The sequence below is a fragment of the Notolabrus celidotus genome, chromosome 19 (genome assembly GCF_009762535.1).
Source record: "Notolabrus celidotus isolate fNotCel1 chromosome 19, fNotCel1.pri, whole genome shotgun sequence".
Taxonomy (NCBI): Eukaryota; Metazoa; Chordata; class Actinopteri; order Labriformes; family Labridae; genus Notolabrus; species Notolabrus celidotus.
In genome coordinates this window covers 748,026-760,756 of record NC_048290.1, presented here as the reverse complement: position 1 = coordinate 760,756, position 12,731 = coordinate 748,026, and the positions used below count along the sequence as shown (strand labels likewise).

Genomic DNA, 12,731 nt, shown 5'->3' with positions numbered 1-12,731 from the left:
AATCTCTGACTTCATCTGCACAAACACACAATCCTTATTCTTTAGAAGTGTTGAACATGTCCTACCTCCCAGGCGGCGTATGATCTCTCTGAGAGGCAGGGCTCTCATCGCCGCCGACGAATCGTGGTGGGAAGACGGAAGACTTTGTCCAGGTCGGACTCTGTCAGCCCGTAGGCGCCTGTCAGAAAACAACAACACAACATCAACGTCAGGAAGACATCGAGCACACGTGCAGAGTCGTACAAACAGGATGCAGTTTTTAATCAGGCTGCAGACCTGGATCCTACATTTCCCATGATGCAACCTGCTCTCTTTAGGCGTGTTTTATGATGATGAGCCCAAACTGATGACATCTCTGGGTTACTTTCCCCGGCAGTCACAGGCTGAGAAGACCTTGTAATGGAATAACCTCAGAGTCTTAAAGGGAACATTTCCTCTCTAATTGGTTCTTATTTTATCTCTAACTCCCGATGGAGGCCGGAGCTCTCTTACAATCTTTAAATTACTCTCTCTATCGGGGCCTCGGGGCTCTGAACTAACCCGCCAAACAGGAACGAGCAGGTCTTCCTTTAAAACTCACAGGACGAGTTTATTTTTAACTCTTTCCTTTTTTTAGTCCTCCTCTCATAGAGCTCTCAGGGAATGTTATAACCGCTTTCTTGATAAACATGGTAACTTGTTAATTTTTAGTGAACAAACAGTTTAATTTAAATCCCACAAATATTTGTTGATCCTTTAAAGGGGACATATCACGCTTTTTTCATCACATATATTGGTCTAAGAGGTCAGATTCTGGTCTGCCTGAAAAGTCCTCTTCTTCATTCCTCATCAGAACACTCTGTTTTCCCTCTGACCACGCCCCCTCAGGAAGTGGATGTGCCTCGTGTCCAGCACGTTGATCTAATGTTTACATGTTGGCTGAATATACACGGCTGCTCAGAGATCGCGTTACTTTCAACCCTCTGAATCTGATCCTGACGGAGAGGCGCCTGCAGCAGACCTTCTGAACCATTGGTCACAGATTTAGTGTTTCTTGTTGTTTTATTTATCAGTATGTAGACGTGTGTCTTGGTACACAGCTACGAACATGTAGCTATGTGGCTATGCTAACTAGCGCTAGCACTTATCCATGATAAATAAAAATCATCCACTAGATCTTCAAATCTGCAGACGTGGGGAGTAAAACCGACCTCTGCCAGAGAGGCAGCAGGACCTTTCTGAAGGATTGGTCACAGATTTAGTGTTTCTTGTTGTTTTATTTGCAGTATGTCGACGTGTGTCTTGGTACACAGCTACAGCTACAGCTACGAACATGTAGCTATGTGGCTATGCTAACTAGCTCTAGCACTTATCCATGATAAAAAAATCATCCACTAGATCTTCAAATCTGCAGACGTGGGAGTAAAACCGACCTTTGTGTTTATTAAGACAGCCACAACTAGCATGCCTCCCTCCTAAGCTCCTTGTTAGCACACATTTGTGCAGGGAATGAGAAACGGAGGAGGGTTGAGTTGTATTTTACAGTCTATGGGCTGAACAAGCTCCGAGCTCTGACTCCGTGACAGACCGGATATTGTTGTTACGTAACAAAAACACTGAAGTCTGAAACGGCTGGTTTCAGCACACATTTACAGAAAGGTGGAGAATCGAACAGGGGCAGAATGATTTTTTTTCATTCTCGGGGGGTTTGTAGACATACCAGGGAAACATATTTCAGGTAGAGAACCATTAAAAAGTCAATTTTGCATGATATGTCACCTTTAAAACATGAGTCTTCTATCTAAAGGGTGTGTGCGTGTTTGACTGTTAAAAAAATATTTTTTTTGCATCTCAGCTGATCGACGATGCACCGTGTATCAATCAATGTGGAGATGCTGACAGCTCCACATCCAGACACAAAACAAAGCAAACTGCACAGAGCTGCAGAACATTTTGAGAGTGTTTGCACTAAAATATCATAAGGACAGTTTGTTTAGTGAATTAGACCCTGAGAGGAAAGAGACGGCTCAATGATGCACAAGTTTTGATGCTATTTATGATCCCCCCCCCAAGAGTTTTAGTTTCACTTTTTTGTATAAAGTTGTATTATTGACAAACATAAACTTTTGTTTTTCTAGTTGTTTTATATTTAATATTCTGTTTTAATGCTAATATTTATTATTTTAGTTTTTAATTATGTTGAATTTATTCCTAAACTTTAAACTTATTATTCCACTTTCCGTTACCGCTTACACAGCCTTCAAATTTTGACCGATTTTAACCGTTCAACTTTTCAACTATTCAGCTCCTTCACCTCTTTCAGGCTATCTCTTTTCACATATTCAACCCTTATACTTTTTGAATTATTCAACTTTATTTAACTTTATTTTAACATTGAAACAGATGGGGTGGAATCTTCAAATCCACTTCAACTTATTCAACATCTACAGCTCATAGCTTCAGCATACTTTCACTTATAGACTCCATTCGAACTTTAAAATGTTCACAAGACTTTCAGCTATCTACACTTGTTTCACTTTTTTGATACCTTTCACAGTTTCACAGATTTCACTGTTCAAAAATTCATTAAATTTCAGCTCTTCCCTCACTTTAACATTGGTGTGTGTGGGGTGGAACTCTGGTGAGCAGAGTGAGAGGTTCAAATCTTAGAGTGGGCAGGCTGGGAAAACAATGGGACATGGCCTCTGAAAAAATTGCCAGAAAATCCACAAATTTCACTCCACATACACAAATAAGACGACAAAACGTTCCCTGTCTTCTCCTGCTTCTGTCAAAGAGGTAACCAAAACAAAAGATTGTACCGTTGAGCCAGCAGGTCACCAACTGTCAGAGAAAGTCTCTCTGCTCGGCCATCTGCCGTAATGTTAAACATTTCTGGAGGGCAGCAAAAGTTTCACCATACTTAACTCGCTGCCCTGACTACATTTCTGACTGTACAGACATGAAAAACACGTCACTGTGTTCCTCAGAGTCTTTGGATGCTCACGGTTTGATCCTTTTTCTGATAGCTATTACGGTTATTGCATCGTGTGGGCATATGTAGACCCTAAATTAGTCCATGAATCCCATTCTAAATCAACTGTCACACAGCAGTTACACAGCTGGTCCCATCACCATGGCAACAATTAATGACAGTTGGAGACAATGCTGACTCAGATGACCTCATCAGTTCCAACTGACACAAAGACACACACACACACACACATACACACACACACACCACACCAACACACACACACCACACACACACACACACACAGGTGATTCAGATGACCTCATCAGTGAGTGATAAACACAAGCACGCATGCACACACAAACACACACACACAGACACGCATGCACACACACACACACAGGTTAGACATTTCCTTGGTTTGTCAAGCAGTTTTATAGGTGTTACTACTTCTACCACTTCTACTTTTTCCACTTCTACTTTTTCCACTCCTTCTACATTTTCCACTTCTACATTTTCCACTTCTACTTTTTCCACCCCTTCTACATTTTCCACTTCCTTTCTTTTTTCCACTCCTTTCACTTCTTCCACTTTTTCCACTTCTACTTCTTCTACGTCCACTACTTCAACTACTTCTACTACTCTTCCACATGTTCAGCTGTGTTTCACAGCTTTCAGCCTTCAGCTTCAGCATTTCAACGCATTTGCTTTCAGGAAATGCAACCTTTCTAGTTTTAATTTGCACTACACCAAGTGTCTCTGTCGCCACTCCCAAAAAAGGGGGCGGAGCTTTGTGTTTGGTGCAACCTACACTACCAGTCAAAAGTTTGTAAACACCTTCTCATTGAAGGGTTTGTATTTATTTAGATTACTGTAAACACTGTAGATTAATACTAAAGACATCAAAAATAAAAAAAAACATATATGGAATTATTTAATTTTTTAAAAAGTGTTAAACAAAGCAGAATATGTTTTATATTTTAGATTCTGTAAAGTTGCCCCCTTTTTCCTTCAGTACAGCTTTGCACACTCTTGGTATTCTCTCAGTCCGCTTCATGAAGTGGTCTCCTGGAATGGTTTCTCTCAGACTGCTTCATTAAGTGGTCTCCTGGAATGGTTTCTAATGAACATGAGCCTTGTCAATAGTTCATTTGTAGAATGACTTGCCTTCTAATGTGTTTGAGACCATCAGTTGTGTTGTTCAGAGGTAGGGTTAGTACACAATGGATAGCCCCATTTGACTACTGTTGTAATCCAGATTATGGCAAAACCAGATTATTTCATAGTTTTGATGTCTTCAGTATTAATCTACAGTGTTTCAAATAATTAAATAAATAAAAACCATTGAATGAGAAGGTGTGTCCAAACTTTTGACTGGTAGTGTACATGGAATGAAGAAGTGACCACCGAAGAGCCGTGCTTATCAGAATGACCGGGAGTTATTCAAGATGACGGATCACTAGCTGCAAAACACGCCGCAAAAAAAGTTGCAGCTAAAGGTTCAAACGTCAAACTTTGCAGCATCTGTGGGGCACCATGAATATTACTCTGACTACCTCCAAAGGTTTGGTGTTTGCAGGAGAACCGTGGAGAGCAAAAGCAAGTGGAACGGCATCCCAACCCCCTATCGGCCGATGTATCTGGCTTTATAAATCTGAACCATGATGAATGTTACTCAGTTGAGTCGCCTTGTAAGAGACCACACAGTACGACACGTAGCTGCAGGCAAACAGCAGAAGAGCAAACAGCACAGGCTGAGGGGTTATTTGCTGCTTGAATGGTATGTCTATTGTCAGGAGCATCTGAGACATTACAGGTGAGCGTGTGTTTGTCTAATGCATTCGACGTCCTGGTTGCACCAAACAGAGATAAGACGATATGGAACAAACGAAGGGGGGGGAGAGGCTGCATCTGTTTGTACATCTCTGTCAGCAGAGTGAGCGTGGGGAGCTTCTGTGCTGAGGACGGGAGGTTTCCAATCCAATACGGCAGACTCAGCTCTATCTGTGTTACGTAAGAGGTCTTTAGACTTTCCTCCCCGGCTCTGTGAGACCACATAAAGACCACACAGTTTGTTTTCTTTGATGGTCCAAAGTAGAGGCAGCGATCCAGGGCGGCAATCAAACAGAGTCCGCCTGCAATCTAATCACGCTAACATTTTAATGAAGCAGGCAGAGATAAGCCTGGATGAGTCCTGTTTGACCCCGCTGGACGCTGCGCAAAGGTTAGGAGGAGCCAACACACACACACACACACACACACACACACACACCCACACACACACACACACACCACACACACACACACAAAAACACACCCGCCTTTCGAAGAAGCACAACGCTTGCAGCCTAATAATCTGTCAGTGCTTTCCCAGACCTCTGAGAGCTTCAGGAAAGCCATGCTGCAGAAATCACTGAGTTAAGCATGAAACACGAAGAAGAAAGCTCACTGTGCCTCAGGTATCCAAAGATCACTCGACACCATTGTCTTCACTACAGTAAGCATTGTTTATGTTGTATCTATGGTGATAAAACAATCAGATGAAAGTCTCAACATCAACCCTCTGAAAGCCGAGTTGCTAAAGGCGTTTTTCGACCGGTGGACCCAGAGTCTAAATTTAGTTCAGGGGTAGATAATCTCCCCCCTAAAAAGCCCCTGCTAGGGTGGGGTAGTACTTTTTAAAGGTCCCAGGACTTTCGGGGGGGCGGGGCCTGCAATGCTGAACGTGTCTGATTGGTAGATTAACCTCAGTGTTTTTATTCCTCCCTCCGTCCACAATAACATCACACACATCTGGGATTCTCTTGATTTCTCTTTCTTTCATTAGTTTTTATTTGTTCTATCTTTTTTGTATGTGTGTGTACTTTTCAAAAGAAGAAGCTGTGATTCTCCATGAACAACTTTTTTGCCATTTTTTTTTTTTCATTTTGTTTTTGCCAAAAAAAAATTCTAAATTTTTTCTTCAAAATTTTAATTATTCAAAAAAAAAAAAAAGTATTTTTTCCCCCCAAAAAATTTTTGTCAAATTTTTTTTTTGGGTCAATTTTTTTTTCAAATTTTCTTTTGTCAAAATTTTTTTTGTCAAATTTTTTTGGTCAAATTTTTTTGGTCAAATTTTTTTGGTCAAATTTCTTTGGTCAAATTTTTTTGGTCAAATTTTTTTGGTCAAATTTTTTTGGTCAAATTTTTTTGGTCAAATTTTTCCAAAAACCATTCACAGTCATTTTTTTTCCATCTGTGATTCTCTTGATTTCTCTTTCTTTCATTAGTTTTTATTTGTTCGTTCTTTTTTGTATGTGTGTGTACTTTTCAAAGAAGAAGCTGTGATTTCTCTTGATTAGCAGTTGTAACAGTAGTCTTCTCTCAGCCCACCGTGAATGCAGCGTCTCTCCTCCGGTGTTCCGGTTTTAAAAGTGACCTGTAAACTGGAGACCCTTCAGCTGAACGTGTCAGTGTTGTGGAGTTTACACAGCTGTTGAAACACAGAGGGAGTTCCTGGGAATGCAAACTAGTTTAGTTTTTATTAAGATTTCAAAATATCCTCATCAGATATTTAATGATGGTCTAAAGACGTTTTGAGGGATACATCCGGCTGAGAGTCTCCAGTTAACAGGTCGCTGTTTAAACCAAAACACCGGTCGATCTCTGCGATCACGGCTTTTTGAGTTCAAAAGGATTTTAAAGCCGTGTTGAAACGTCTTTGCTACTCCGCTTATCTCCTCCACGTGTTGATTCAGTGAATCCATCTGTGATGAAATATAGCACCATCTAAAACAGCGCCAGCTGAGTCTCTTCATGCTAACAGGCTAACTGTTGTGTTGCTCAGAATGATACCTGCCTGTCCGTCTGCTTCTATGGTGTCATCTGTGATGAATGGTATCCCTCTTTGTGTGACTACCCTCTACTGGTGTTGATTCATTCATTGCTTTTTCCATGTTTTTAACTGCAGGCACAAAATTTTCACTTTTTCTCATGTTTTTCTGCTTTTGGAGCACAAATTCAAATTTGAGGAAAATTATTTTTTTTGACAGGCTCCAGGTCAACTTTTTTGTCAAATTTTTTTTGTCAATTTTTGTTTTTGAAAGTTTTTTTTTTAAAAGGTTTTTTTTTTCAAAAAAATTTTTTCAGTATTTTTTTGTCACTTTTTTATCTCACTTTTTTTTTTGTCAAATTTTTTTTTCAAGTTTTTTTTGTCAAGTTTTTTTTTGTCACTTTTTTTTTTTCAAAATTTTTTGTCACATTCTTTTTTTAAATTTTTTTTTTAGCATTTTTTTTCAAAAACCATTCACAGTCATTGTTTTTTCCATCTGTGATGACATATAGCACCATGTAAAACAGCGCCAGCTGAGTCTCTTCATGCTAACAGGCTAACTGTTATGTTGCTCATATGATACCTGCCTGTCCGTCTGCTTCTATGGTGTCATCTGTGATGAATGGGAAAGAAAGAAGAAAAGGAAAAATGAATGAAAGAGAGAAGAAAGAAGGAAGAATGAAAAAAAAGAAAGAAAGGAAAGGAAAAAATGAATGAGAAAAAAAAGAGAAGGAAGGAATGAAAGGAAAAAGGAATAAAGAGAAAGAAAGAAGGAAGGATGAAATAAGAAAGAAAGAATGAAAGGAAAGAAAGAAAGAAAGAAAGAAAGAAGAAAGAAAGAAAGAAAGAAAGAAGAAGAAAGAAAGAAGGAAAGAGACCTCAATGGGGCACAGGAACCTTTTAGTTCAGGGTAAAGTAGTTCTGGGGGCTAAAAGACCCCGGAACTCTTGGTCAGTTGCACCTCAACAGGCTGATAATGACCAAACAGCAGCCTGTGGAGGCATTAAAGCCCGACTGGCCTACCTCCGAAGTCACCTCACACAGACGGTCTTTGTAACCAGAGGGCTCTGGTTGCACGGAGAGACACGAACACGGCAGGTTGAGTACCGCACAGAACTTCTCATTTATTCTTTTTGGGCATATTTGGAGCCCTGACAGCGGCGTATTGTTCGACCTCTGTGAACCTGAGCGTCACCGGGACAAAGACGAACACGTGTAAACTGAACAATGACATAATAACAGTGGAAACGTCCTTTAACAGCTCAGAACAATCACCTGCTTTTGAACTCAGCCAAAACTATTCATGAGGGGACAATGACAGTTTGCTGCAGGCATGCCTCACACACACAGAAACACACTCTTAGTAACTCTTGGCTTAGATTAGAAAGGAGAGATTATTGCTGCTCAAGCTTTTGAGTACACTGGCAGCCATAAAACATGTCGTCTTATCTTGTTTCTCTTCATGAAACAAAACTACATCTTGCAGACTGAGCTGATAAGTGAGCAGTTTCACACATGTGCAAGCTAATCTACAGTCTGATGTCTTCCTGCAGCTCTGTGAGGCTTCACCTTGAGCTACATGCTAACTCCAGTAAGCCGACATGCTCACACTCTCAGCTACAACAGCTCTCCATAAAGCCCGCCGTGTTATCTCGTTCGCTCAGCTGCAATAACTTACTTTACAGCACATCCTGATAAGAACACGAGGGCACACGGGAGAGAGAGCTCATGAATGAGACAAGATTAAATCAGTTATCTTACCCTCTAATGAGGAGTCTCAGTGAGGTGATTAATCACTCCTGAGGTAATGAGCCTCAATCAAACTACATTTAAGGTCAGCAGGTTGTGCAAGGTGACAGAAGAGGAGTTTCAGGACCATGCATTAAAGAAAACCGTAGAGGAATCTCTCAGCATCACTATTCATCAGCGGCACGTCTTTTAGAGACGCCCAAATAACACAACTCTCATTTGAGCCTGACTTTCTTGCAGGGGTGCAGGTATCGCAGAAAATATTAAATTCCTGCAGGTCTGACACTCATAATGTGGGAAAATCCTGAACATTTAAAATATATTTTTTACAATGACTCCTTATGACACAGAGTGACTGTCTGCATGGCCAAAGACCCCATCAGTCTGACACCGATGAACTCGGCTCCAAAACCCATCACACCCCGCTCACAGCCCCAGACTGAGAACCCTGGCAGGGGAGCTGGACCTCTGGCTTCACCCCTAACCCCAACACTGTCCCTAACCCTAACCCTATCCCTAATCCTAACCCTAACCCTGTCTCTAACCCTGACCCTAACACTGTCCCTAACCCTAACCCTATCCCTAATCCTAACCCTAACCCTGTCTCTAACCCTGACCCTAACCCTATCCCTAACCCTATCCCTAATCCTAACCCTTACCCTGTCTCTAACCCTGACCCTAACACTGTCCCTAATCCCAACCCAAACCCTTATCCCAATCCTGTCCCTAACCCTGTCCCTAACCCCAACCCTGTCCCTAACCCTAATCCCAACCCTGTCCCTTACCCCAACCCTATTCCGAACCCTAACCCCAACCCTGTCCCTAACCCTGTCCCTAACCCCAACCCTGACCCTAACCCTTATCCCCATCCTGTCCCTAACCCTAACCCTGTCCCTAACCCCAACCCTGTCCCTAACCCTGTCCCTAACCCCAACCCTGTCCCTAACCCTGTCCCTAACCCTAATCCCAACCCTGTCCCTAACCCCAACCCTTACCCTAACCCCAACCCCAACCCTGTCCCTAACCCTAACCCCAACCCTGTCCCCTAACCCCAACCCTTACCCTAACCCCAACACTGTCCCTAACCTTGTCCCTAACCCTTATCCCAATCCTGTCCCTAACCCTAACCCTGTCCCATAACCCCTAACTAAAATGTATTCGAGGAGCCCACCAAGGTATCGTCTTTGTGTTGATACTAGATCTTTAATACATGCTTCACTTTCTGGCCTGTCTCTTCCTCTCCACGTGTACTGAGGTTGTTGATGACACGAGAAGCTGTGAGCTTTAGGTTTAGAGTCAAGTTAAACCACGTGGTGACCCCCCTATAATAAACAGCAGTATTGTCCACCCTGGTGGAGTAAGGTGAGTCAGTGGAAGTAAACAAAAGAGAAGGAAGGCTGATGTTTGACGGGATCACTCAGGGTCAAAGAGTCGTCTAAAGAGAAGAACAGGGATACAAACAAACGTGATCAGGTTTCAATTCCTCACCAACGTTCTGGAAACCGACGGCACACGGGGTGTCGTCGAAGTCAACACAGCTGATGTCCAGAGGGTCCAACTTGGCGATGTGATGACCTCGTACCTGCAGGCGGAGTGACACAGCAGCTCAGTGTTTGTGTGTGACAGGTCAGCGTTTATCAGCAGAAGCTCTGTGAACCGCTCTGTGACCACTTTCTGAACGATTTCTCAACATGTGTGCGCTTCTGAGCGAGAAGCCGGGACGCTTCAGATGAACGAAAGGTCAAAGGTCGTGTGGCAGCTGATAACAGAGAGGGGACTGCGAGTGTCTCCAGGTCATTAACTCAACACCGAACAAGCAATCACTCACAATTTACAGCCTGGAACTGAAAGTGAATTTGATGACACTACATTGGGAATTATGAATAAGAGCAGTCTTGGCGATCCTTTGCCATTATGTCTCTCTGAGCTTAATTATCAAACTTTCTTTCTTCCCCTGATCGTCTCAGTGATCTTAGTGATGTCATACTTCCTGTCTCTCTTGACCTGTCCTTTCACAATAAAAGCAGAAAGCCTATTATTCCAATTCGGGGAACCCATCTGCAACCATCGCCCAAGGACAGCAGATGATCTGCCTCTGGGAATGGATGCCAACTTCTCCATAATTCCAGTGAAGCTAGAAGTTTGTGTTAAAAGGCTTCAAGCCGAGACTTCCTTTCCTGTGCGGCGTTTATGTCTGCAAATAAACGCCATTATTTCTGGTTTGTTAGATCCCCTGGAGGCGCTGCTTCATCTGATTCTGGTGAGTCTCAGAGTCTCATTATTTAAGAACATGACTCAGATGCTTTGAATTAAAGGGTCTTAAGTGTGCTAAATTATCCTTATCATGATTCAGATTTTCAAAAAGTAGAAAACAAGCAGGCTTTGTCAAGAAAGACAACTTTTAAAATGCTCAAATGGAGGCCGGGTTGCTGATGCATTCCAGGAAGTCAGGAAATCTAAACATTAAAAATGGCGACGCTGAGCTCCATCAGGAGAAAACGCAGCAGAGAGCGGATATGTTGACGCCATTATACCTAATAAGACGCAAAATGGAGCCAAATAGAAGTCTTTAGAGCAGGTTTCCTCTTAGGCCTGATGGCCGTAATATGTGTTGAGAACCGAGCCTTCGTGTACCATCAATCCACCCCTTATCTCACTCAGTGTGGTCACATATTCTACCCTCACACAGCAGGAGAAAGTGACCAAGACCTGAGATTTTATGACAGCTTTAACACCATGAGTCTCATGAAATCTGATCTTTTCAAATCAGATCAGGACCAGCTTCATACGAGGTCAGATACATCAGATACAGGTCGAGTCTTGTCTTTGACGTCACTCTTGAGCAACACTAGAAAAGACTGCATCTAAAACTTGACGTGAACACCTGCAGTGAGGAGGTCGCCACAAAGTTGAGTCATGTGACCGAGGTTTCCCCTTCTGTAATCCCTGAATCAAGGATTCTCCTCCTCCTCCTCTCCTCATCCATGTTGTCTTCCTGGTCCTCTGAAAACCTCTGACCTGTTGACTCCAGGCCTGGCTCCGCTCATCATGACTTTGGTTTGTTGTTGTAGTTAAGTGAAATACGATCTGGTGATAACACAGAGTGTTTTATTCTGAAAATTAACCGGATGTTTTCATTTTGTTTTGGTGAAACCTGACTTCCTGTCCCGCTCCATCTGCTCTGTTGAGATTGATGCGTCTTGCTCCGGCATCCGGCAACAATAGAAGTCTTGTGAGCGGATCCAGTTGAAGTTAACACATTGACTAGAGTAGAAACCTATCAGATCAGGAGCTGTGACGGAGTGGAGACGGATCTGGGGGAATTAGACCGTTAGCTGCTCTTCATGCAGATATCGTCCTCAGATTACAGCTGATGGGAGCCGGGATACCATTGTGCTGGATTATGTTCCTCCTGCTTGTGCTCTCCATACAGACTGTTTTTCCTGCAGACACCAAAGCCTACTGACACCTGATTGGAAAATCCATGTTGCATCGAGCAGATAAGGATGTTTATTTGTCATGGTGTTAAAGAAACCTCCAGGAAACACATGATGAGGCTTTTAGAGTCCATCTTTCCCACCAGATAATCTTTGTTTGCTTTTGTTTGTCCTTATCATGTCACTGTCGGACACTTGGTGCTGAAACTAGAGAACTGAAGATAAATCCTCGAACGTACTTGATGTCATCTTCTACAAATGTAAACACAAACCTTATAATACTGGGCCACCAGCCCCCTCAGGTGTGTTTGTGACTTACCTGATATGCTCGTATGAGCAACTGCACAGCTAGATGATCCTCCACCAGCTTCTCCACGTTGGGCTGAGCTCCCACCAGAGCCTGAGAGGTCCCACCGAAGAGGGGCGGGCTCTGATAGGCAGAACCTGGAGGAGCTCCGGCGTTTGCGTTACGGAAAAATACATCCCAGGACTGCGGGGAGACAAATGAGACGAGTTATTCAACATGTTAGACGCCTATGTTAGCATAATAGCATCCTGTAGTTTTTCTGTCTGAGGAAAACTTTGGTCTCCACCACCAAGACGAGTTATCAAACCTCACACTCCCTCCCTTTAACCGTGTCACTCATGCTGCTATAATAACCCTCTTTTCACTTGTGTTTGACCTTGTGTCTCACTTCCACACACAGAGGAGAGTAACTTGGATCCCATGAGAGGATTTGGAGATTAAACGTAAAGGAAGCTTCAACACATCCTCCTCTTG

At 42.7% G+C, this 12,731-nt stretch overlaps 1 protein-coding gene across 1 annotated transcript; it reads right to left on the bottom strand.

Moving 5' to 3' along the window:
* Nucleotides 1-104: 104 nt before the first annotated feature.
* On the bottom strand, nucleotides 105-12,597 carry LOC117831460 (2-oxoglutarate dehydrogenase, mitochondrial-like). The gene is made up of 4 exons (XM_034710168.1): nucleotides 12,565-12,597; nucleotides 12,270-12,440; nucleotides 10,002-10,095; nucleotides 105-178 (listed from the first exon to the last, which is right to left on the bottom strand). The coding sequence occupies exons 1-4, from the start codon at nucleotides 12,595-12,597 to the stop codon at nucleotides 105-107; spliced, it is 372 nt and encodes a 123-aa protein (XP_034566059.1).
* Between the last annotated feature and the right edge of the window lie 134 nt (nucleotides 12,598-12,731).

Coding starts and splice junctions, on each gene's coding strand:
- LOC117831460 (XM_034710168.1), bottom strand. CDS start 12,597: ATGAGTGACACGGTTAAAGGGAGGGAGTGTGAG. Junction 12,441..12,564: donor TTAAAGGGAGGGAGTGTGAG/GTTTGATAACTC, acceptor GTCTCCCCGCAG/TCCTGGGATGTATTTTTCCG. Junction 179..10,001: donor CGTCGGTTTCCAGAACGTTG/GTGAGGAATTGA, acceptor GTTTTCTGACAG/GCGCCTACGGGCTGACAGAG.